Genomic DNA, 26,757 nt, shown 5'->3' on the forward strand with positions numbered 1-26,757 from the left:
TAGTGAAAACAGAATTAATTGCATTTATATTGTCGATATCTTAAATTGATTTGATAACAAAATGCACAACAGAATACTTTTATTAAACCCTAATTGACCAATCCAGGTATGTATTTAGGGAAATTAGATTAGTTGACGTATTCTAAAGTACTAAAATCTAAAGTTTTACATATATCTGCTTTGGTAGGATAATGTAGGATAAGAGATTTTCTTACAGTATGCAGAATTTAAGCAAAAATGAAGTGAACTTCTTAAAGTTTGCAAACTAAGCCTAACTCTGATTAACGGATGCATTTGTTAGGACAATAAAATATTTTCTATTTCAATAGCCAGTTATTTGGTCTTGGTTCAAGAAATCTGGTTGCCAAATTCCAACACCAAAATATACTGTATCCTTCAATATATGTTCTAATATATAATAAGTGTATATCATCTATATCAATAGTCAGTTATTTGGTCTTGGTTCAAGAAATCTGGTTGCCAAAGTCGAACACCGATATACTGTATCCTTTAATATATGTTCTTATATATAATAAGTGTATATCATCTATATCAATAGTCAGTTATTTGGTCTTGGTGCAAGAAATCTGGTTGCCAAAGTCGAACACCGATATACTGTATCCTTCAATATATGTTCTTATATATAATAAGTGTATATTTTTTATTTCAATAGTCAGTTATTTGGTCTTGGTGCAAGAAATCTGGTTGCTAAATTCCAACACCAAAATATACTGTGTCCTTCAATATATGTTCTTATACATAATAAGTGCCCTGACGCCTTAATACGTATATTTATAACTAATTGAAATAAAGTTAATAAATATTTTCAGTTTATTTACAAATTCCCAGCAGTTTAAACACGTTAATTATATTGTTTTCAAAACAAAATAAATAGTATTCAATCCTGTACTGTTTACATACACTTACAACTACTTAATAATTAATAAATAATTAAATAATTAATAAACAATTACATATAGCTACTGTACTTTATCTGCTTGTTTGTCTTCATTTAACAATATTTTCCATTTAATACTTTGTTTCAAATATGAACATTATAAATAATTTATTCTATTTGAATTATTTTTAATACCTGAAAGAAAATGTTTACATATAAAATGACAAACGTCACACAACGTTCCATTTAGAAAGGTCAGTCAAGTGTTAATGGAATTTGAATCTGTATTTTTTGTTTTTTTTGTTTGAGAGTCTATTAGAGCTTACAAATTTATTTTTATTAAAAATGCTTAATATATTATGTATTTTTATATCAGTACTAATAACATGACTTGTATCGTACAATATATTTCGATAATATATAAAATTATTGCCATAGTTACAACAACGTTTAGCAGTTCAAAGTGACAGCAGAATTGTTTTTCGTTTTATACACACAATAATAGATTATTAAATAGATAATTTAATAGTTTATGAGTATTTAATGTGGGTCTTTTTTATACCATTTACACATATACACCTTTACATGAAACTTAAAAACTATAATATGAACGCACTCACAGACCGACCCATGTGTCAGGTGTTGAGAGTAGAGCTTTTATAAAAAATATAAAAAACTATGAAAATATATAAAAGATATAAATAATAAAATTAAGTAATTTTTTACAAAGAGATTAAATAAATATTTATTACATATAAGTATTGGCTCACTATCCTGGTCTCTGCGTCTATTTATTTATATATTTCGTCCTTTACAGAAGCCACCTCGCCGTTCACTTGTTCGTTTTTTGCTCGTTTGCGAGGTCACTGAAATGGTACGCTGTAGTGGACTATCGAAGTCACACATTAGTCAGCTAAAATCTACGCCATCGCCGTCATCAGAGCAGCCCGAAATAGTTTTATGGAAGGTGGCCGGTGCCATTAAAGCACGTGCTGCTATCATTTGGAAATTTTCGGAGGCACGGAAGCCACTGCGTGTACACACACAACGACATACAATGCGCTTGAAAGCAATGCGAAATTCATTTGAGAATAGCGCGTATACGATTGGATTTATAGCGGAGTTGCAATAGCCAAGCCAAAAGAGTACTGAAAACACAGTAGGTCCAATGCACTCCTTGCAGAAAGCCCGAATTAAATACATGGTAAAGAAGGGTAGCCAGCAGACTATGAAACCGCCAACAACAATAGCCAAAGTCTTTGCAGCTTTAGTTTCCATGCGAAATCGTTTAACTTGTATTTTAACGCTGCGCTTACCAGCGCGCTTCTTGTCCTTTGGTGATGGAGTAGCTGACTCTATATCGCGCTGGTTGTGCACATTAGCCGCATCTACGTTGAACGTTGTTTCGCCGATTTCAAGAAGACTTGATTTGAATGAAGCGCGTCTATTATAATGCAATGGTGTTTTGTTGTGATTAATGCTGGCAGTGGTGACCATGGCACAAGGCGGTGGTGATGTCGGTAATGAAGCGGGCATTTCGAGTACGTTCTCCGATGATGGATACGATACCTTAATAGCAATCTTTTCATGTCGCTGTCGATTGACACGCATCGAAGTAGTACGTTTCGGTGTATTGAAATGGGAAGCGTTGTGTTGCAGTGGAAATGTTGCCTCATCGCCATTGCTATTCACACTAAGTGTGGAGGACATTGAGTGTACGGAGAGTGGCGTACGCTGTGGCGTGCTGCAAGGTCGACCACGATGTATGCGCAACACAAGACGTGAATCGTCCATGCGATTATTACCAGACTCGCTGCCGCTGCCTGTAATTATTTGGAAGTCGCATTTTGTGGCAATTTAAATTAAATTAATTTTTTTTTTTTGGATTTAGGTTTTTCAAATGTGATAGTTAACATTATTCAGTAAAGTTTGATGGTGACTATAAGTGATGCATTCCATTAGGAAAATATCAAAAAATTACTGATTTAAGTTTATATACAAAAATACAAATTAATTACAAAAATGTGAATGCAAGTATCAATTTGGTGTTTATAAAAATGGAAAGTCAGAGAAAAAGTTTTAATTAAAAATGAAAGATTTGCTATTGGGATGAAATTTACTATAAGGGTATATATAATAATTATTAAGAGTTGTAAAAATGACTTTAACATGGGTGTAAATATTTACCCAATATAATCCGATTGGTGTTTTTCTTAACATTATTGTGTATAAATGATAAACCCGATTAAATTCTGTACAATCAGAAGTCTTCATATTAATATTCCATGAATTTGGGATTGAAGTATTACAAAACTAAAGTCATAATACATAGAAAGACAGTATGAAGATTGAAAACTTCTGGAAATGATAAAGTTCAAAATCCAACGTTGAAAACAAGATCCAACATTGGTCTATTGAAAAGAATTTGAACAGCTAAAGAAGCTTTTATATACTATAGTTTTTTCATGGTAGTCTAAAATACTTTTGTTACTTATATACATATACATATATATATCAGTTATAATATATATATATACACATTTTGCTATTTTATATATTGGGTTACATTGGGTTGATTGGAGATATATGGGGTAAGAATTTTAATTAATTTCGGATCAAAATTTTTGATAATATTTTTGGAAAAAGAAATTCGGTATATTTAAATAACATTGGTTAAAATGATGTATTTACAAAACTGACTTGTTGTATATAATTATTAACTATTTTCAAGGGTCTTTACAAATTAATGCAGGATTTATAAAATTTCTATTTTACTTATATGCGGAAATGAGGTTTCCAACAATAGAATAATTACAAATTTAATTATTTAAATTTAAAAAATTATTTATTTATATAACTAAATTGTAATATTAAGAAAAATTACTTTTGAATAATCATGCAAAAGGGCTAAAAGGTATGGTTAATTTTTGTATAAAATATTTTTTTTCAAATCTAATTTATTTTAAAATTATTTATGTAGTATATAAAAAGTGAAAAATATAAATATTTAAAAATGTATACTTGAATAAAAAAGTCATTGCATTATTTTATTATAATTTTGAAAACACCGCCAATAGCAAATAATTTTCTTTTTTACCAAATACTTAAAAGACGAAAACTAATTGCAGACACAAATATTTATATTATGAAAAAAAGGACACAATGCGATTGATTGGCATCTTCAAGTCCTTTTTTGGGTTTGTTAGTTAGTTACAGTCACAAAGTTAGAAATTTACATATAAAGAAACCAATTGAAAGTTACACTCACACGTACACAAAACAATTTAAATTAACAACAAATTTGTATAATATAATAAAATATTGTAGATAAACATCAAGATTTGTGTAAAACTTTCATAACAAATAAATTACTTATTATAAATACATACACATACAAATATAATAATATAGAATTTTGTTAAAAATTTTTATTAAAATTTTGTGTTTGAATTTATCCAATTTGTGTTTTTACAAATAAAATTACTGTTAACGTCTTCTAAGCTCTTACACTCAGAAAAGATACTCCTTAATGTTTTTCAATACACTTAGCACTTTATCTCTATAAATGCGAATAAATTTGTGTTTATTATAAATTATAATTTTCTAAAGTGTGTAGTTTTAATTGTATACAAATATATATATTTATTTTACATTTCTTCCCTTATTAACGATATCGTCTATAACAAGGCTGTCTAACCCAGTCATGTTCACGGGTCGATACAAATTACCGTGCAAATTGGAGGGCTGTAGAAAGTCCATGGTTTTTTGGAAAAAAATTAAAATAATGTGATAATATTAAATTTAGTTTTATCAATTTATTCCTTTGAATTCATACTATAAAAAAAAAATAATGTAATTTTACCAAAAATAATTAAAGAAGAATTTGCGTAATTGTAGTAGATTAGAAACATGTCGCGGGTCGCACATATATTAGCCGCGGGCCACATTTGGTCCGTGGGACGTGCTTTGGGTAGTCCTCGTTTACGATATTAACATCTGATTAGAAACTCTTTCAACACTTTTAAAAATATGTGGGTTTTAAGTGTTTTGTGACCAGAGCTGTGCAAAATCAATTAAATTACAAATTAAATTACAATTACAGAATAATTATAATTGAGAATTGAATTTTCAGATTATATGTGTAATTTAATTGAAAACCTCAATTACGAATTACAGTATAATCGTAATTTGTAATTTAGTTTCTAAATTACAGGCACAATTGAAATTGAAAATTCAAATTTCAAATTACGTGTAATTTGCTAAAGTAATCTAGAGAAGAAGAAGCATTGAAACTTCTGAAAGATGATAAACGAATCGAAACTATGGTTGAATTTTCACTTCATGAAAAAAAAGCAAAAATGCAACATATTCACATTTCGGTTTGCGTACAAAAGAAAAAATTTTTCTGCCTCTTGATCTGCTTTGAAGTTCTAATGGAACACTTCTACACACCAAATGTAAAAAGCAAAAACAAGCAACCCAACAAGAGACTATGAATGTCAGCGCAAACAAAATGCAAACCACTTATTACCCAAAATTCAACCATAGTTTCGATTCGTTTATCATCTTTCAGAAGTTTCAATGCTTCTTCTTCTCTAGATTACTTTAGCAAATTACACGTAATTTGAAATTTGAATTTTCAATTTCAATTGTGCCTGTAATTTAGAAACTAAATTACAAATTACGATTATACTGTAATTCGTAATTGAGGTTTTCAATTAAATTACACATATAATCTGAAAATTCAATTATGAATTAAATTACACAATAATTTATAATTGAATGTAATCTAATTACAAATATAATCATTACTGCACAGCTCTGTTTGTGACCAGTTTTTGGATATGTGTGTGTGAGTATTTATGTTATTTACATGTACTTATTTTCAATGCAATTTACAATTTTATTATATTGTCATTTAAATAGAATCAGTTTTCTAGAATATGAAATCATATTCTGTATCATATGAATATGAAATCATAACGAATTTGTATTAATACAGCGATTATAGCTAGCTTAAGTAAAGGGTGCTTTGGTAAGAAACATATTTGACTATTATTTAAAAAAGGAATCGAATTCTTTTGTTTTTTAATTGTTTGAATGCAACTATCTGAGATCTATTTTTAACATATTAAATATATTTTATAAATACTTTAATATGAATCATATATATAAATGAACAGAGGAAATGTTGTGAATAGTTATGTGAATAGTTGTATAATTTTATAAGTTAAAATTTTTGTACCTTCAGTATTTTAAGAGTTTTCTATACTAGTCTCATGTATTGTATATTTCATCACTGATATTGTTTCATTACCAATGTCAGTGACAATCTACTAAACTATCCACGAATACCCACGAATAAACAAAAGTATTACTACGACGACATGGTCATACTTCAAGCTAAGTATGTTAAAAATGTGATATAAATAAAGTGTGGCAACTTAACCTTATGTCAACGCCAAAAATTAAAATTAAAATAAAGCACTCATGATAAATTCCGAAACGATGCATATAGCATATAGCATAGAAACCTTCTATGGAAATGTTGCAAAAACAAAATATGAATGATAAACTCACGTGAGAAGTACAAAATGTGAATTCAGTCAGTTTATTTCTATCAGGCGGTACGCAGACACAAAACAAACATAACAGAGCAGAACAGAACAGAGCAGAGCAGAACAGAACGGAACAGAATGGAATGTACTCGTAGCAGAAATACAAAAATAATAAAGAAGAAGACTTACGTGGGCGAATTAAAGTGCATGCATGATTATGACCTTGAAAGACCTGAAAAAATTATTTCCTTTAATCAAAAAACCTCATGCACGAAAACGAATGCGAACACACATTTATATATGCTTTCTTGCTATTTTCCATAGAGCTCAAACTCGAGTGTAAGTGTGAGTGAATGACATTGCATGTGTGTTTGGGTTGAGTATAGCGTGTTCAAATAAAGCGAAAAGCATAGGCGATAAGCCTAGCAGAAAGTCACCAGCACCTATTAGATTGTGTTTCCTTTTTATGCCAAGCACATAATGTTTACGTGTGTATGTGTGTATGTGCACCAGCACAATTTTTACTGTTTTACTGTTGTTTATTTGCTTTTCTTTACTTCGCAAAGTAAAAGTCTACAACAAAAGAAATGTACTCTGATTCGTCATCATTTCAAAATAATGCATCCGAACGTACGTGCACGTGCTATCGTATGAAGGTTTCTGTCATACCGTACGGGTCTGATTGAGTGCAGCTTGAACTTTCTTGAAGCTGATCTATTTGAGGTTACATGAGTACACATGTGCTGATGCCTTATTCTACTCTATGTGTACTCTATCTGCATGACTGGGTGTGCCTATATGTGTATATTTTTTTTTCTTTAAATATCAGTCAAAACTTTTGTTTATCTTTACTCTATTTGGAACTGTTGTGACATATGTTGGAATAAATCTTAAATTCAATGCTGTAAAATCTGAATAATTTACCTTAACATATATTAATTTTAAACAAGTCTTGAATTAAAATTTTTTAAACTCTAAATATTCTTTAATCAACATTATTATTATGTTGTAGCTATTTGAGCCAGTGTACTTGAGCACTTTTACTCTCTATTAACTGCGAGGTTTCTTCGAAACCCTTCTTTACGCCTTGATTGGATTATTGTTTATCACTTCAGCAGACTAAGCCATAATTGACCTCAGATCTGTATACCTCCCCGAAGAGCTTGCAACCATTCTGAGATTCGATAACGCGGTGTTGGTAAGTTTTGTATCAATCTTGAGGTCCCTGAAAATGTCATTCGTCCTAATGTACCATGGTAGCTTGAAAAGTCTTCTCAGAGTCTGGCTTTGTGCAATTTTTAGCTGGCGAATAGTACTGTTTGAAGCTTTGCTAAATACTACACATTCATGTAGGAGTAACGGACGAGTTATTTGGTTATATATCAGTTTTCTGTTCTTAGCATTGAGGTTTTCATTTCATTTAAAATATTCTCTTTATATAATCATATAGGTATATAATACTATACGATTTATATTTAAATCAACAGCGTTTAATTAAGCTAAGAACTTCGCTGAATAGGATTGACAATGTTGAAGATTATCTGATAAAAATTGAAATTTATATAAAAACCGTTTTCCAAAGTAAAAATAATATTCTAGAGAAAACTGAAAGCCTTACCGGAATTGATTTAAGAAAGTTGTTTCGGATATTAGAAAAAAAAAACACTTACATGTATGAAATTTATAGATATGGTACTAATTTGAATGGTACGATTAATAAATGGAACTTCATAGTTTTATTAACACAATCATAGTTTTTTATTAACACAAGCTCTATAGACTGCGACAATTATAGACTTTAGACAATTAAAATGTAGGAGCAAAAAAAACTCTGCTTGGAAATGTCTACATTGTGCAGATTTAATCATAGCTGGTAGTGTAGTACAGTCTAACAGAGTTATATATGGATAGCTACAAAAGACATTTCTAGTTTGAAGAGTTAAGTCTGTTGGTAAGCGGAGTTTAGACATGGCACATGATTGGAACAAATGTATATTAAAGAGAACATATAACTACATATGTATTTAAGAAGCAGTGTTTACGTCTCTTATTATATCAAACAGTAAGTAACACCCATTATGCAAGTATATATTATTTCAAAAGCCCACGCATAGTAAAAAATAAATCAAAATTTAGAATATCACAAATTATATTTAAGATATTTCAAAGTAAATTGTGAAAGTAATTTAATTTTAACAAATCAAACTAAGCCTCGGCAAACATTTGGACTGCGTGACAAGCAATTTGAAATTTTATTCTGACATGCTTGGCGAATTTCTCAGAGGCAATTACAAGGGGATTACTTTTCTGAGATTTACATTGTTCAGTTGACAGCCAATTTTGTAAGTTGCGATGAACAAAAGCAAATCAAATAAAAAAAAATGAGTTTCTTTCAAAACTAGTTGACGTCAAAATAAAAAACTGAACTGAATTAAATATTTTTGAATTATTTAAATTATTTTACTAGTATTAAAAGCAACGACTTTAGCTTCATTCTAAATAGCAATTCCGAGTAAATATTAATTCCAAATTTTTGTTAATATATGTTATATATTTTTTTATGGAAATTTCTTGTTAGAGGGTGCTTTTTTATATTGTTTTCTTACATCATTTTATTAGTGCAATTAGGTAGCACTATGGATGTTGTTTCTTTGCGTATGTAGAATGGAGTTAAGTTAAACATCGACTATATGCGGGACTAAAAGGATTTATTTCGTAATATGAATTTAATGTAGTTGAGCAATTCAAATGCAGAATCTGGAACATATGGAATTATGTTTTTGTACAATATTTCACTATAAAAAGAAATATCTACAAGTAAATCGACTTCATTTTTCCATTAATAATTCATTCAGTGCTCCTCGAAAAAATATTGACTACAACACTTCCATTCATATAGACACTCTTGGGCTGCTGGGAGGTCTCTCGTTTAGTGCTCGCCTTACCATTTTCATTGACTGTTCTAAAATAGGTAGTGTTGCAGGCAGTGAAGCTTTATCAAAGGCTTTTTGAACGTTGCATTGTTTTTCAGGCGGAGATAATCGCTATTAAGGAAGCTATAGTTTGTCTGGAAGTCGATAATATATTTATGAGAATATATACATACTTTCAGACAGTCACGTTGGTCTAAATTCTTTGAGTTCAGTTCAGTTCATATCTAGGACGATTTTACATGGAACATAGGGATATTTTCTGCCATTGCAGGCAAACGAGCTGGCCAGAGGGGCTGCTTCAGATAATCACTCGAAACACCTTATCAAATAATCAATACGTAGGTTTCTGTATGTAAGTTGGTTTTATTACACTATTAAAATTCAGTATTGTCATTAAGATACCTACTAAATATAGAGGGCTTTGTTATTATTAATGATTGAGTTTTCCAATATATCAAAAGAAGCTTTCTTTTCTTATATCTACTTGTCACGTTACAGAAGAAAATTGCAGATTTAGATGAAGTGAATTTTTAAATGAGTAATGCGTATCAGTAGAGTTCAATTGTTTCTGACACAGTTTCTTCGTTTAAAAGAGCAAATCTGAACAGAAATGCAATTAAAGAAATTAAATTTGAAATAATAAAAACGCAATAAGGACTTTTTGAATTATTGTCTTCATGCATTTGTCATGCATGTCAAACAGACGGAAGAAATCACTTAAAATTTCTTTCCTTATTCATGTCCTTCTATTGTTTATTAAACAAAATACGGCATAATTAAAATTAAAAATTTCAAATCAGATAAAACTTTTTCACTGGCATAGAATCTTTTCAGAGGTATAGAATCTTTATTGCTTTAAAGACAATAATAATACAAATGCCAGAGAGAAATTGTGAAAAAGATTCTACAAATTTAAACAAATTGAATTGTTGTTTCGATGATTTGAACTCTTAAAAGCATATCCTTCTAAATAAAATATCCTTTGATTGTATTACAAACAATTTTATATATTCTTATAATTTTCCGAATTAAATTTCATCTACCACAATCTTTACAAAGTACACAAAATCTGAACAGTATTCATGCCTCTTCCACGCTACGGCAGAAAGGATCCTCAAATATTTGCGTAGAAAATCAGTGAAGCTCAAAATTTAACGACGCCATAAACAGAAAACAAATCCAACACTAAAAACTTAGTCAAAAGTGCGAGCAAATCGAAGTCCTTGTAGCCACGTTCTCGGTCTCTGTAAATTGTCGTAATGGCGTGGTAAAGGTTTTAAGGACCTCAGCACACCAAAGTAGATGTACGGTTGTTTTGAATAAAAACTGTGACTGTCAGCAAATGCATGAACTCATTGGAACATACATCATCAGGTTGGAGTTTCCACATGTTGCGAATGACTTTTATGCTGATTACGCACAAATAATAAATGTCTAAAATTCCTTTGCACCCAAATTCAAGCGGTAGCAGCAAAAGGACGTCTAACCAAAATAAACAGAATAAACAGAATAAAATAAAATACTTAGAAAAACCTAATAAACTGGAAACGGCATACATTTAAATAAATTTTTTTAAATATTATTTCTATTGCTTTGCTTTGCTTTAAGTTTTAAATAAGAAATGAACCAAAATATTGAATCCACGTGAAATTTGTTCAACGACGAATTCAAATTCTTCAGAAACTTTTTCAAAATGAAAACAAACTTTTTTCTCAGTCTTTCTGGGGTTTCCAAACTTTGCACTTTAAAATTTTTATTGACATAAAACATTTCAAAGGATATTTTTGTTGCGCATTCTGACTCGTATAAGACAAGGAATGGCGTTCACTGCAAGCTCCATAAGCAGCGCAGAGTGAACTTAATTTTTAACACTCGAGAATTTTAGAAGGAAGAAGAGTTGAAAACTTAAGACAAATTTACTTAAACAAGGACTTACAAGGACTCACCGAATGACAGAAAACCAAAACTGTGTTATTTAAATATTTTCAAATTTTTGGAATGTCGTATTAAGCGTTGTTTATAAATTCAGTTCTTTTTAATTTGATGAAGAAATTGATAGAGGAAACATGTAAGACAAATTTGAGATTTTTAAATCAGGTTCATGAAGGATATAGCGAAAAATATAAAAATGCATATGAGTTTATAAATATTTTTATATTTCATGCTAGAAGATTAGGTCCCCTATTCAATCAAATCAGTCGCAGCTGCGAGGAAGACGATGAGAGTGCCTCTCATCTACTATGTTTTTGCAAAGCTCATGCAGGGCGGCGACTTAATAATCTCATTTTATGCTTTGTCAAAGGTTCTAGGTGGTTTTCAACTATGTGTTTTTCCTATATATACAGTAACACAATGGGTCAATAGGCCTAAGTGGATGCACTAGGAATCGCCGGTATAACGTAACCTAACCTAAATATATAGTATGTAAAAACTGAAATGAACAAAGACGTAGTTCAAGGATGGACAAACAATAAATTTTAGGTAATATTATCCTTATCAAAATCATAGATAAACCTTATCTAAGTTATATAATAACTAGTCTCCAGCTTGAAGTTATCAGCAGGGAAGAGACTCTCAACAAATTCAGAGCTTTGCTTTTAATGTCAGATAAGTGTGCCGGGTTATTAAAATAGAAGAGATCTTCATAATATGGAGTAATATGGACTTACTAATTCATAACTAAAAATTAGGGATCTTAAAAGAGGTAGTGAAGAGAAGAATATAGGTAATGCTTACACACAACGACGAATCTCTTGATGAAGAAGATGACAAATACACAACCATGATGAAAAGTGCTGTTAACATAGCTGTTAACACGTATTGAATTTTTTTTTGATGAAGTCAGATTCCTATGAAACTGATATACCCACATCCTGCGTATTACCTCTGGCAGCCATTATCTTTAACATGACCGTTACTTGATAAGAAAATATCAAAAGCCTTCGTCAGCCTATAAAGTAAAGACATTTCTAATATGATTGTTTGTATAACTGGGAATTATTTTTAATGAGTATTGCAGAAGTTGTAACGATGAAGAATCATTCGAAATCATGAAACATTTTTTCTGTAACTGTTCGGCTCTCAGTGGTTCCATAGGGTAGGTCTTCTATTCAGCAGTAGTATCATAATAGACACACGATGTCTAAATGAATGGGTTAACTAGATCGACTGCCATATTAATGATTGTGTTACTGTTGATAGATCCTAATAACTGTCGTATTAGATAAGTATTTTATGTTTTTTACTTTTAGCAACGAGTATCCTAAAAGAAGTATAAGTACAGCCAAAAAATGTTATAAATAAAATAACAAATTGGAATATATTATTTTACAAACTATATTGTTATTTATATTTACAACAGTAAAGTCGGATGGAAGGACTTACTTTCTACTTTGATATGCATATTCAGTTGGATTATATTATTATTATATTAACATATTTTTTTGCCTATATTTAAATTTATATTTAAAAAAATATAGTAATTAAATTAAATAACAACAAATTCTTAATTTGATATATTGAACAAACATTTGAATATATATTTTATATTAACAATTTTAATTTATATAAACATTTTAATACATAAAAAGGCGTTTTTAATACTAATACTACGGTTTTTTGTTAGGTGAGTAAGAAATTATATATACTTTAATTAACTTTTCATGTAAACTGTACTCATATGTGTATTAAAATAAAATTATGTGCTTAATATAATTATGTGCTTAATCATAATATAATCATTTATTATATAAAATTACATTTAAATAATGTAATTCTATAAATTATATTATTATGCCTTGAATTCTGTCGTGTATTATGTGTTTTATTTATGTATGTATCTTTATAGACTTTTTTGTTTAGACATTTATGTATATATGTACGATTTAATCAATTTCTTAACTAATAATACAAATTAGATAGTTAGTGCACATATGTATGTGTTTATTAATATAAATAACGCATAAATGATGAAAAAAATTGTAACAATGTTTTTAACATTTTAGTTATTTTACTGGGAATTTGTACAAATTACACTAATTAAACAATAAATAAATCGATTAAAGAAAGTTACTAATTACTTTTCAAATTCAAATACTTTAACATATCGCTACAAATACGAGTACATAAAAATTAAATGAAGTTTTTTTCAGTGTAAGAAGTTTGAGTGAATGCTTGCCAGATTGCGCCAATTATAAGAAAAGATTTTTACACAAAAAATAGTAATAAATTTTAGAGTATTTAACTACTTGATGCTACACGATTAGAGATTAAAAAGGATGTTAAAGGACAAAATGAAACTACAGTGGACGCCACATGTGATGTTTTTTTCTACGGCAGAATTAATTTTAAAAAAATTTTTTTGTTTTGTAATTAAAAAAGTTATGTGAATGAATTTAAGTTTCGGTTTTGTTTGATGTTAGCTACTTTAATGGTGAATTTATTGTTCTTTATACATTTTTTATTTCGAAATAAAACTCATTTCACTAATAAGTGGTTAATTGCAATGAAAGGAAGAACGGACTTACCTTTTGTGGTCTTAAAGCCTTGATTGATAGCGCGGGTAGTCCTCACAGCGGCTCTGTAAATGCGCCAGTAGAAGTAGAGCATCACAAACATCGGTATGTAAAAGGAGCCGAGTGCAGAGTAGACCACATAACCACGATCATTTGTTAGTTCACATTTCCAAGGGCATGGCGGCGGTGGTGAATATGTTTTATAGGTAATAGTGCTTCTCATGTCATCACCATTGTCAAAATCAGTTTGTGCGGTTGAGTCAGCATTTACAGTTGCTGGGTTTGTTGTGGAATTTATGGCTGCAATGGTCGCTGCAGCTATGCTTTCGTTTTCTAAAGACGAAAATGCGGGATCATAGGGATTATATGGATTAAATGCTGGTGCTGCTGCTGCTGCCGCTGCTGCTGTTATGGTTGTAGATTGTAAGTATTTCTGTTGTTGCTGCTGTACATTATTTGTTGCTGTGCTTGTTGTTGTTTTAGTAGTTGTAACAGCATAATAAAGCGTATTGTTTCCCTGTGTATATGTAGCAAGTATTGGCTGTGATGGCTAAAAATAAATTGAACAATTAGTTTAGTTTATTGAAGATATAAAATAATAGAAAAGTAAATCATCATATCATTTTAAATTCAATAAAAATAATAACAATGAATTAGCAAAAAGGGTTTTTTTGTTTTTATGTTTCAATTAAATTAAAAAGAATAAATAAAGTTCTTAGCTTAAGTGGCACTTCATAAAAAACTTATTAGCCGACTGCATAAAAGTATGCTACAAATTTCTTTAGAAATTTATTGGTACTGTTTGGAAATAAAATAGCAACTGTGTGTCTGTCAGCTTAATTCATACCTACTGCTCCCATTGAAGATATTCTATGTTAAAATATGCCACACTTACACCAACACGTAACTTTCTTAGTTCCGTATGGCATTACGTACTCATTTTAATGTTATAAAAAGCATAAGGGCGGAACTAACACATTTTTACGTCTATAGCTGCTTTATTAAAATTCGATTTGTATGCTAGCGGCTTTTATTGATTTCTGCAGCGACCTGATTTCAATACTTTGCATTGCGAGTGATTTACATTTTTTTATACTTACCCTTCTCTTTTATATCGATAATATAAATAAATTCTTTTAATATATTTTGATATAAAATACAGTGTTTATTTGTGTATTGCTCAACACAAATCTGCTGCTTGCAACAAACTCACTGAACTCAACTCACAGAACATTGTTGTGCTTTAAAAAAACTGTTGCACTGCACAGCAGCATCGTTAATGTTGCTATATTAAATTGCTATATATTTACCAACTACACTTCCTCTCCATCCTCCTTCCCCTCCTCCTACAGAATATTTTTACATTTTGCTATCTTGTATTTGACATTGAATACAATTTTTGTGATGATTTTCTATTTAGTTTGCAATGTGCTTGCGCCACATATGTATACATTATCATTTTTTATCATTTCTCTGTCGTAAATTTTACAATATTGACTTTGTAAAGCATCACAGACATTGAATGTACCAGAATTCAATAAAAACCTATTTAAGTGAAAAGTTAGAAAATTAGGAACAAAAAGTAAATATTGGAAAAATCTACACTTAATCCACAATTTTAATGCTGATTCTGCTTCCGGCTATCAGCATTTACACAAACGCATCAGCAGCAACAACAACAACAACAACAACAGTAGAAACAACAGCGACAGTTGAATAAAAATCTGTTGACCTTTGCTGTCAAAGTGCTTAGAACGTTTTGTTTGCCAATATTCTCATTCAATTCATGTATTCTAACTTAGCAGACATTTTTAACATTTTTTAGCATTTTATAACGTTTTTTAACATTGTTTAACATTTTTTAACATTTTTTAACATTCTTTATTATTTAACATTCTTTAATATTATTTAACATTAACATTTTGTGAGAAATATTTTTTCAATATCGTTTTTCGTTAGCTGTTATAGGTGAGATGGTATGTAGTGTGGGGTTTAAATTCAAAAAACTTATTCCAACAATATTGCTGTCTCATTCGGTGCATATTTCCAACACAAAGTTTAGGAATAATTACCGCTATATATGCAATAAAAAAATTATAATTAAAGTATTGAGTTAATTAATGACAAAGTCAAGACTATTTTAAGAGAGACTGAGCGCTTTATTTACAAGATATTTTAATAAAAAAGAAACCATAACCTATGGATAAGAGGATGCATTAGAATTTATAGCAATAAAAGGGTAATTTGAGTAACCATATTGTAAAAAAGCTACCACTTCGCTTGAAAGTGTTTAATGTGTTAGGTTAAGTTAAGTTGAAGTGAAGGTCTTGTGTCTAAACTCGCAAATAATGGTTCATTGTGATACCATGCATTACCGTTGTTCATATGTAGACTAAAATTGAACTAACCTGTAAAGCCTATAAACTTGGCCAAATCCCGATTTTTGTATTCTTGACACCTTCGTCAGTTTAATAAAACAAAGAGCAGCGCAGATTTTGTATTTCTTCCTAGCCAACGATGAACACAGATATTTGAGCTACAACACAGTGTCCTCCTCATTCGAGAACCACAATCACGATAAAAATTATTACACGGTAGACACAGTTTCATAGCTTATCTTTCTTGTACGCAGTGACTCGTCAGTAGTGATACCGTAGTGCTCAGCATGTTAATCAGTAACTCAGTTTAAATAGCTGTCTGGTATGTTTCTTTTGTCCAATTTGGATTAGATCGATCCTCAGATCTGACAAAAAGGTTCATATACCCAAGTTTGTGTAGCTATGCTCACGAATTTTTGTTTGATTGTCAGCTGGTATATGTAGTGAAAACTAACTTGTACAGTGAGTCATTCCTAAAATATTCGTAATTTCTCATCCAGAGTTTTAAATGCTATAAGTGTTAATTAAGTATTTAGCAAAACTTTGAGAAACGGTTTATGTAATATTGCCGTTGCTATAGTCCAAGGCATTAAACCTGTGTAAACTTTTAGAATGATTGTCACATTCAGCCTTGATTATACATCGGTTTTTATTGAATTCGTAATTTAAGTAACAACACTATATACTGTCTATTTATTGAAAATAATAGACATCGAGTATTTTCGAATGTATGTCTTAACATAATCCTTACATTACTAAGAGGGTTAGTGAGTTATGTGTTGCAGTTGTTTTCTTATGTCCACATGAGCAAGGACAACTGCTCTGATTGGTTTTTGTCTGCTTTCTTCCTTTGCTGTTGATTTTGTTGTTGTGATTATTGCAGAAGCATTTGCAGTTGCAACATTGACGTTTATTTTGTTGCATTGTATTTGTTGCTTGAATGATGTTAGGAATGCAAATATTTTACTATAATTTAATTTACAAGAAAATCAGTTTCAGTAGTACAAAGAATTGTGTGTAATAAATTGATTAAATTTGTATGTGAATTGTGAAAACAATTGCAAAACTTGATGCTTTGAATTTATCTAAGTAAAAAACTTTATTTGTTAAATTGTTTAACATATCGAATATTTCTAAATATACATATGCATAATAACTTGAATCCTTCACTAGTAACATTAATACACAATTCATACTCACATATAATAAATTTTCGTTTTAATCTTGATAAAAATTAAGGAGATTTTATAAAAAGATTTTTACAGGAGATTTTATAGAAAAAAAGAAATAAATAAATCAATCTCTATATAATCAGCTTAAAGTGAAATGAATTGCCAAATATTTGATGCCCTATTCTAATTAACAATCATTTCAAAAATATAAATCTCAATCAAAACAAAACGAAACACAGCCAAGCTGTCAATATTTACGATTATGTATGAAAATCCCTTAAATATCCTGGCGTATTTGGATAAGCCTAAGCCCATGAAACCGAAAGTTGGGAACAAAAAGTAATAACTTACAACTTTTTTACGACACACGTGCTGAACTTCCGGTGCTCCATTTCGAACCATTAATTCGGGCTCATTTTGTGGTATTTTGTGCAATTTATTGACTTTTGCAAATATTAAATAAAAATATTTTTATGTTTTTAAATCTATTTGTGGCACTAGAATTAATACAGAAATATATTTCACCGCAATATTTTGGTAATTGCGCCAACAAGCAGCCAACAACAACAAGACGAAGCAAATATCGCCGTAAAGTAGGCCAAAGGAAATGTAAACAAAAGCAACGTTTTCGGTTTCGGTACGGTTGTCGAGGTGGCGTCTGTTGACATCTAAAATTCAGTAAATTTATGGCTCCGTATTTATTAAGTTTTTTTTTTATCGGTACAAAAAAAGAGAAACTGGTACAGAAGAAGTCATTGCCAGATTCGGGGTCATTGTTTTCGCATTTGTTTGTTTGCGCATGGATTTCCAGCGACTTAACTGACCATTGTAATGCGATTAAAATTGGGTTTGACCTGCAGGATTGTAGCTCGAAATGGTAACAAAATACTTTGTGACCGTCACTAAAGTGTGATATACATAAATGTATATAAATAAAAATGTATTTAAATTTATGTGCAAAAAATCAGCTCAAACAAGTTAAGGATAAACCAAGCCACTGTGGTGCACACTAAATTTCCATTTGATAACAGAAATGTGTTTAAGCCAACAACTGCAGCAGGTCCTTTTGATAATTTTATTTTTGTTTGCACATGTGGCACATCCTTTCGGTGGACGCTAAGCCGAGGCAGTGGTTAGGTTGTGCATAGAAACTGCTGACAACTTAATAATATTGCTCAAACACAAAATTTCGTATTCATATCCTGCACATTAAGCAACTTTATACTCGTGCAATACACAAAAAACTGATTTCACGTTAATTTTGGCACAACTTTGTGGATATGCTACGGTGTGCAGTCATATGGAATAAGTAGTAAATTCTGTAGTTTGCTTCCGAAGATAGTAAATTTCCTGGTTTATTGTTGGCAACCCTCAAAATGGTGTCAATAGCAGTTTTAATTCAGAGACGAAGGTATATTTCTCTTTAAAAAGCAAAAAAATAAAAGCAAATTATTTTACACACCATTCGAATTGTTGTTAAATTTACTGAAAAAATTGATATTATTTGGTTCAGAAAACATATAAAATAAAATTATACTGAACACAATTGCAATGCCCAAAACTATTAAATTAAATCGATGTCTGGTTACGAAAGTACGTCTAACATTACGAGTACATGACGACGCATCGCTAAAGGAATTTCACAGATACATTTTCTTGATAGATACTAAATGTGGCGTGCATTAAAAAATGTGACCGTATGAAATGTTGATTGGTTCGTTGGTTCATTGGTTCGTTTGTGCCTTTGTACGTTATTGGGCCAAAAGTGCTTTTCAATAATGCCGTTTACTTAGAGTGAAAATGTCAAAAATCTACTGCTTTACAAATTGAAGTGATGAAAAATGACTTTTCACAAAACCAAACATGAGAGCACATACAGACCGAATGGTGACAAAAGAAAAACTTACTGAAAGTAAGAACGACAAACAGAAATGCTTTCATAGCCTAAAAACACACTTCCTTTCCTTGCCTTTCCTTTCCTTCCCCTCCCTTCCTATTATTTCCTATCATTTTTCCAACTTTGGTTTGCTTTCGCTGGCGAACTGGCGAACCAAACGCTTTTAAGTTATTACGGCCATATATTAGAGGCACACTCACACACACACACACACACACAGGCACACCACACACACTTGAGACACATATACATGCATACGATGTGAAATAGAAATTCTTTTCATTTTGTTGACTTTAATGCAAAGAGAAATGAATTAAGAAGGACTATAGGACTACAGGACTACATAGCAGAGACATTGTGTTGTACATATAAAATGACACCAAAATTATGCTTAAAGGATTCTGCACAATTGCGCCGGAAAAGCGGAAAAGCGGAAAAGCAGAAAAACAGATGCAGACATGAGAAATTAGTGCTCATTTGTGTGTGTGAGCGAGCAAGCGAGCCATGCACAGTTAAATGATTATTTATGTGTAAAAAGGATATTTTTTTAAATCTGTGTTTATATGCTAATAAATAGAACACATAATAGCAAATAGCAAATAAAACGAGAAAGTAGGAAAGATTTCAATTTCTCATTTCATCGCTCATTTCCAAATTTTTGTTCAGGATATTTTGGACGTGCTTTGCAATAGAAAAAGCAGTTTTTGTTAAACAAATGTGAAAAGAATTAAGAAAAATACTCATTTTATATTCGCTACGTTCCAAGGATAATGATTAAATAACATTTATCATCTGTAAAACTTATCTATTTGAAAAGTTTGTGCAAATGTATCATCTTGACGAGCTAAAAAATTGATGATAATGCAATTAAAGATATATAAAAATACTCTGTGACAAAAGTTAGTTAATGGACTGCATGCCACCAATTCTAAATTTTCAAACTAAGACTCCTAATTCCTTATCCAACTAGAAAAAGGTGGAAGTTAAAATCTGTGACAGGTAGCTCTGAACTAACCATCATCTCGGACGGCTTAAACATGGGACAAGATACAAGGTCGTATATATACTCGAAGGACATGCTGGTAAGGCAGCCACATTAACTCCTTGGCACTTGTAGAACTTATCAGGCTTAAATATATACAATTGACAATTAGTTAAATATCCCAAAGTTCTGGCATAAAGTTGGATTTTAAAACTGAAATTCCTAATTCTTTATACAACCAAAAAAAAGGTGGGAGTCGGAATCTGCAACAGGTAGCTCTAAAATTATTATCAATACGGATGACTAAATGGAAAGTTGTGAGAGGGCATATATGTACTCAAAGGACTCAATTCTGGATTTTAAAACCGAAATTCTTAACTCTTTATACAACCGAAAAAAAGGTGGTAGTCCGAATCTTCGAATCTAAGTTCCGAAATTAGTATCAGTACGGACGACTAAAAAATGAAAAGATATAAGTAGGCAAATATGTACTCGAAGGACATGGCTAGTTAGGCAGTTCTTGAAAGTTAGGTTGATCCTTGACACTTGTAGCAAGATAGTACAATTCAATTTTCGAAGATCATTATTTTTGTAAATATTTAGACATTATTTAAGGTAATTGAATACAAAACGATTAGGCCAAGGATTCTAATAAAATGTCGAGCATTCTTACTAAATATTAAGCATCACAAGATCTCTCTCAATTTGGTTCCTGGCCAAATCAATGAAACGAGACAGTATTTGTGAGAGCTAGAAAAGGTTCCCTAATGGGTTTAAACACAATACTTCAACACATACATTCATGCAGAAGCTATTTTGAATGGGAAACCAATTCTCAATTGCGGTGACGAGTCGATAATGGACAAACACAACGAAGGGAGTACAATAGATGATTTTATAGCTTAAATTAAGTAAGAAAAAATGAAAAATCTTTAATTTGTGGCGAATAGTTCCGAAAAACTCGATGGGACTTACAAAATATAGTTCATAAATATAATAATATCTGGATGCTGTAGGAGCCATTTGTGCAGTCAAAGGTTTAATAGCAATTGGATTACCACAATTTTATGTGCGGCACTTTGTTATTGAGACGATGTATTCCGAAATTGAAGGCACAGTAGTTGCCGTAATGAAGAGGAGGTGATATACTATAGTCATTTTATATGTCTAAGTTTAGGATTACAGATTAATTGAGTGTAATTGACCCGTAATTCGTTTTATCATTAACTCGACAAAGAAAAATATAGTTTAGGAAGACTTATCAGATCTCCCTAAGTTTTAATAAACGACCAATATTTTTAACAACGATTTCTGCTGGATTTATAATGGGAACAAAGGTACTGTCTTAGAAATAAGGGCGTCATAATGAGTAATAGAGGAAAGTGTTGATACTTGTATAAACATATGCCTTCTAAACATAACTTAATCCAACTGTGATGAGTTAAAGTGATAGTGAAATGTGAGTTATTTATCTATAAAAAGTTTGCAAGTATTCATATATTTCTGTTATAGATTAAGAGGCGTCCCTGAGTTTGAAGTGGTAAGCAAATCAACGAATTTATTTATTACAAATACTCAAATTAGTCAGTGAGATGGGTGGGACTCTGCAGAAACTCCGCAGCTATCGAAGAGTAGAAGTGCCCAGATGCACTAACTCGGAAAGGCTCAACATTACATTACATTACTTAATATGCGTGTTATATTGCAGTGCAAATAAATTACATATTCTGCATTCACAGCGTATATTTATTATTTTATAGAAAATTGCAGTTTGCTTACAAAATGAACAATACTCAAAGGACAATTCGATTTCTTATTGTATACTGATTAATGCCGGACGTTTCCATTTGCATCTCAGAAGTGTATCTGCGAATTTCAATGGAACATATACAACATTTCAGTGTGAATACGAGTGTCTTGTGACACAATCCGTACAAATGCCAATATGATTCGATACGATGGCATTGTATAATAACACAACTTCAATAATAATGTGTCTGCTGGTATGTGTTCATATTTAATTCATGACATATTAACCCGTGTTGCTGTGTGCTTGTAGAACAATTTCAGCTTATCAAAGGCATTTATGCACATATAAACATAAATGATGTTATCAATTACAATAACAAATGCAAACAATGAAGTACAACGAAATCCTATACAAGCCACGTGAAGTTAATATTAACACTGAAGGTTGTGTTTCGCTTTAAGTCGTCGCTTTGCTACTGCTACTGCCACTGCCACTGCCACTAAGGATCCTGGCAGGCACAAGCATATTTGTATGCGGATACCAATATGCCTCAGTTTGTTAGGAAATTTGATTGTATTATCTTATTTTCCGAGAATTTCACTTTTGTCGGCATTTTACGTAGAATATAAGTCATATATAAAATGAAGTCTGAAACCGCAATTGTGTAGTATAACACGTGAGACCGGCGACCGGAGACCGGAGACCGGAGAACGGCGAGGAGAAGTTATGTGCATATTAAGAGGCCAATTGTCAGTCAATAAGGTAAATAAACGAAAATAATATTAATAATAATATTGTTATTTTATGAGCATTTGTTTTCATAACTTCGTAAATGGAAGTGTAAAGTGAGTTCCAATGTATAAAATGGTATTTAGTTTCTTTAGGATTTCTACTCTTATGTATTCAACAGTGTTAATATAATACCAAACAGACATTTTAAATGTACTCGCTTACAATAAGTAATCAAAAGTATACTAAATACACAAGAGAGAATATTCAATGAAATTATGCAAATACCATACACTTAATAGCTAATAAAATTCATATTAAGTATATTATTCGTACTAGTATAAAGTTAAATAAATCAATACATACTATACATCATTCATAGTTTAAATCAGCTTAGTTAAGTGATTCTACAAATAGTAAAGATATTTAATGTTTTTAGATAAGTATTTGACTTTAAAGCTCCATGTATTTAAATCGATATTTGGTAGCTGCATAGGCATGAATCAAGATTTAAAATGCGGGTATTAAGTTACATTGAAAAGTGTTTTTAAGTTTTGTTTTTGGTACATTACATTGTGTAAGCTTTTGTCTACAACATTCAAAATGAAACATCCTTACAATGATGTAAAAAATGTATAACATTTGTCATTAAATCAGAGCTGGAGGCAGAGCAGCTTTTATGCGAGCTGCTATATAAAAAATGATGAAAACGTATAGTAGCAAGTGCCATGTTCTCTTTGTTTACTTACCTTTTGATCCTTCCAACCAACAAGCGGCGGAAAGCATATTACAAATGATAGCACCCAGATGCCCGCTATCAAGGATTTGGCTTTCTTTGTTGACATTATGGTGGGGTAGTTGACAGGACGTGTAACGGCCACATATCTGTCAAGCGAGATGGCGCACAAGTTCAGTATTGATGCCGTGCACATCCAAACATCGACAGCGAGCCATATGCGACACCAGACATCACCAAAGATCCAAACCTTTATGGTGTTGAAAACAGGAGTAGAAAAGTAGAAAGGAAGAGTGAACAGTTAAGTGTAAATAATTAATTAATGGATTCAGTTTTTAAATGTAATTGACATCAAATGCATTTGTCATGAAAGCGAAATTATAGAAAATACTTTGGCATGCTGCGTAAATTCTATGAAAATTGAAAATATTTTTAAATCATTACTGACAGACAGCATTAATGGAATGGAAAAAAGTTTTCAAATAAAATGAAATCAATATAAGTTGATTAAAATATCTACAATTTTTACTATTTTCAGTAACTATAGTGTACATTACTATGACGAGTTATTTTATTGTCCAAAAATGTGATAGTTTATTTCTTATGCAAAAGCAATTCACTTAAATGTGAAATTGAAAAATTTAATATAAGATAAATAAAACGTTACTGCATTATTTATATTTACAATCAACACTAAATTAATGTATCCAGATGAGAGTAGGTAAAAGTGAAATTATTCTTGAATCTTAATGATTACTTGATCCACCAAAGTCATCGCCTTAATCACTGTCAAAATTAAACCCACTCATATCCCAAATAATGGAATGACAGCGTTTTTTTATTTATTTATTTCAGTATAACATCTATACAGACCCTCTGTGTTATTCCCAAAGTAATTATGGCAAATCTTTTTGCAAACAAGCCACTTCATAGGTCATAGGAAGTTAACAAACTTATCCCAACTAAACCCCATTGTGCAACTAGTAGATTAGTGCATTGGACACGAACAGATACTGTAACGGAATTTCGTGTGTGTTTACTTACCTTAAATACTTCCCATGTAGCTGAGAATGGTAGCACCGCTAAACCAACCAATAAATCGGCTACTGCTAAGTTAACTATAAAAAAATTTGTAACACTTCGTAACTTATTCGAACAGAAAACTGCGGCTATAACCAAACAATTTCCTCCTATCACTAATACATTTATAAATTCAAGTATGGCTAATGAGATCAGATTCGTGGGCTCCGTCCATTGTACTGAATTGATGAGATTCTCACACTCCGTTTCATTCATGGCGGTATTTTAATGATGGTTATGTGCATATACGTTTCGACCACCTGAAATAATACAAAACACAAATAGCAAATATAAAAAATTGTTTAATCAATTTGCCAGCAATTTATCTAAGAGATTGCTTTAGAGATTGATATAAGCGAAAGCAGATACTAGCGGTGGAAGTTGCATTAATTACTCGAATAATTGTTATTTTATGCAAATCATTACTTCTACTTTTGTTGGTGATGAATGAAACCTTAATTAGTCAGCAATGCTGTAATTTTCCTATTTAATTGCAAACGTTTTGCCATTTCACTTTCGCTGCTCTGAGTTGGTGAAGTGTAAAATACAAGAGCCCTATCCTTTGTATAAAAATAATAGAAATATTCACAAGAAATTATCGCAAAAGATTATTAAATATTTTCAAATTCGCTCGCAATTAGTAGCTACACTTCAAATTAGAATGACATTAGTCTTTGGGTCGTGATTGTCCTAGCATAGTGGTTTAAAAATTATATGAAAATATCTAAGGTGTAATGATCTGCAATTTCACTTTTTTAAAAAGAATAGGGATTGAGACTATTTGAAGGCATATGAACTAATCCAATTAACTCCAATGAAAGAGAATATATGCAGTCCTTCAAATCTTTAAATGAAGGTCAAAATGTCTGTCATTGTGGTGTTTTTTGTATGGTGAGGGAAAGCACCAGACAAAAGCTGGACATACGATGATTAAGACTAGAGTTGTCAGCGCCGTGATGCGAGTGAAGAAAGAAAAATATTCTTTATAGGAACTAATGTATTAAAAATATCTTTTAAAAGAATTTTAACACTTTTTAATAGATAGCTAATTTTCATTGAGTATTAAATAATGTATTTCTAGATTCAGCTTTAAAAGATTCAGTTGAATTTTAAATAATAATAATAACAGGTTTTTAAGATACTTAAAATTTAATGATTGAAAATTTTTTTAAATTAAGTTTGATGGAGAATATTTATAAATAGTATACAGAATATTTAATCGAAATTAAATTGATATATTAATGAAATCCTTTCTCCTGCAAAATTTTTTGAATTCTTGATCTATATATTATATACAATAATTTCATATAAATATAGAATGGAAATACCTTTATACTACTTATTAACTGACAAAACAGCAGATGAAGCTTATACATTTTATAATATGAAAAAGTAAAAAGGTATATAAAGTTTCTGATAAGTGATATGTATCAAAAAGTCTTCAGATATTACTTGCTTACTTCTATGACATAGATCTATCTAACAATATATATATGAGTATATGCTCAGTAGTAAAAGGAAGCAAATAGGAGAGCTCGGCAAGTGTAGATAATTTGAAATAGAAAACGAAAACGCTTTCTATTTAAATATATAAGCGATGTGAATTTAACCTTATTTGATGAATAATTACTATACACTGCGTAATAAAACAGTATTTTTATTTTATTTTATTGTACTATTTTTACAAGAGTTTTAAAAATTAATTTTCCGGTTTTTTTTTCTCATTTTTTAGTCATATTTCATATTTTCACATTCTAATATTTTTTGTATATTTGGTGCTGTTAACTAACACTTTGACATATGCACTTGTAAGCGCATATTTGAGCTAAATTTTGCATTCATTGTTTAATTGAGTGCATTTAATGAACTTATTTTGGTATCAATTCATTTAGTTGGATAATTCGTGAGGAATGCCCATATTCTTAATACATGTGGAGTAGTATATAGTATCTAGTGTAGTATATAGTGAAATAAAAGTGTATAAGTATTTCTATAATTATATTATTATTATATTATTACACATAACAAAAATGTAACATGGCAACTTCAATTTAAGTTTGACTTTTAACACACATATGTGTATCATATAAATTTGAGGAGAGTAAATGAGTTAGTAGATCGCTGACAGAC

The 26,757-nt window shown here is 30.6% G+C and overlaps 1 protein-coding gene across 2 annotated transcripts in view; it reads right to left on the bottom strand.

The window, feature by feature from the left end:
- LOC119678368 (octopamine receptor Oamb) overlaps window positions 1–26,757 on the bottom strand; it is a 107,510-nt gene that overhangs the window by 6,636 nt on the left and 74,117 nt on the right. The window contains exons 4-7 of one of the 2 annotated variants that reach the window (XM_038090159.1): window positions 24,592–24,887; window positions 23,561–23,797; window positions 13,916–14,453; window positions 1,353–2,721 (exon numbers count right to left, since the gene is read on the bottom strand). In XM_038090159.1, the coding sequence (XP_037946087.1) occupies window positions 1,808–2,721; window positions 13,916–14,453; window positions 23,561–23,797; window positions 24,592–24,843 (1,941 nt within the window). In that variant the 5' untranslated portion in view covers window positions 24,844–24,887 and the 3' untranslated portion in view covers window positions 1,353–1,807. Of the gene's footprint in view, window positions 1–1,352; window positions 2,722–13,915; window positions 14,454–23,560; window positions 23,798–24,591; window positions 24,888–26,757 lie in introns of those variants that run through there. The other variant, XM_038090157.1, reaches the window with a different exon arrangement.

The sequence above is a fragment of the Teleopsis dalmanni genome, chromosome 2 (genome assembly GCF_002237135.1).
Source record: "Teleopsis dalmanni isolate 2A chromosome 2, ASM223713v2, whole genome shotgun sequence".
NCBI lineage: Eukaryota > Metazoa > Arthropoda > Insecta > Diptera > Diopsidae > Teleopsis > Teleopsis dalmanni.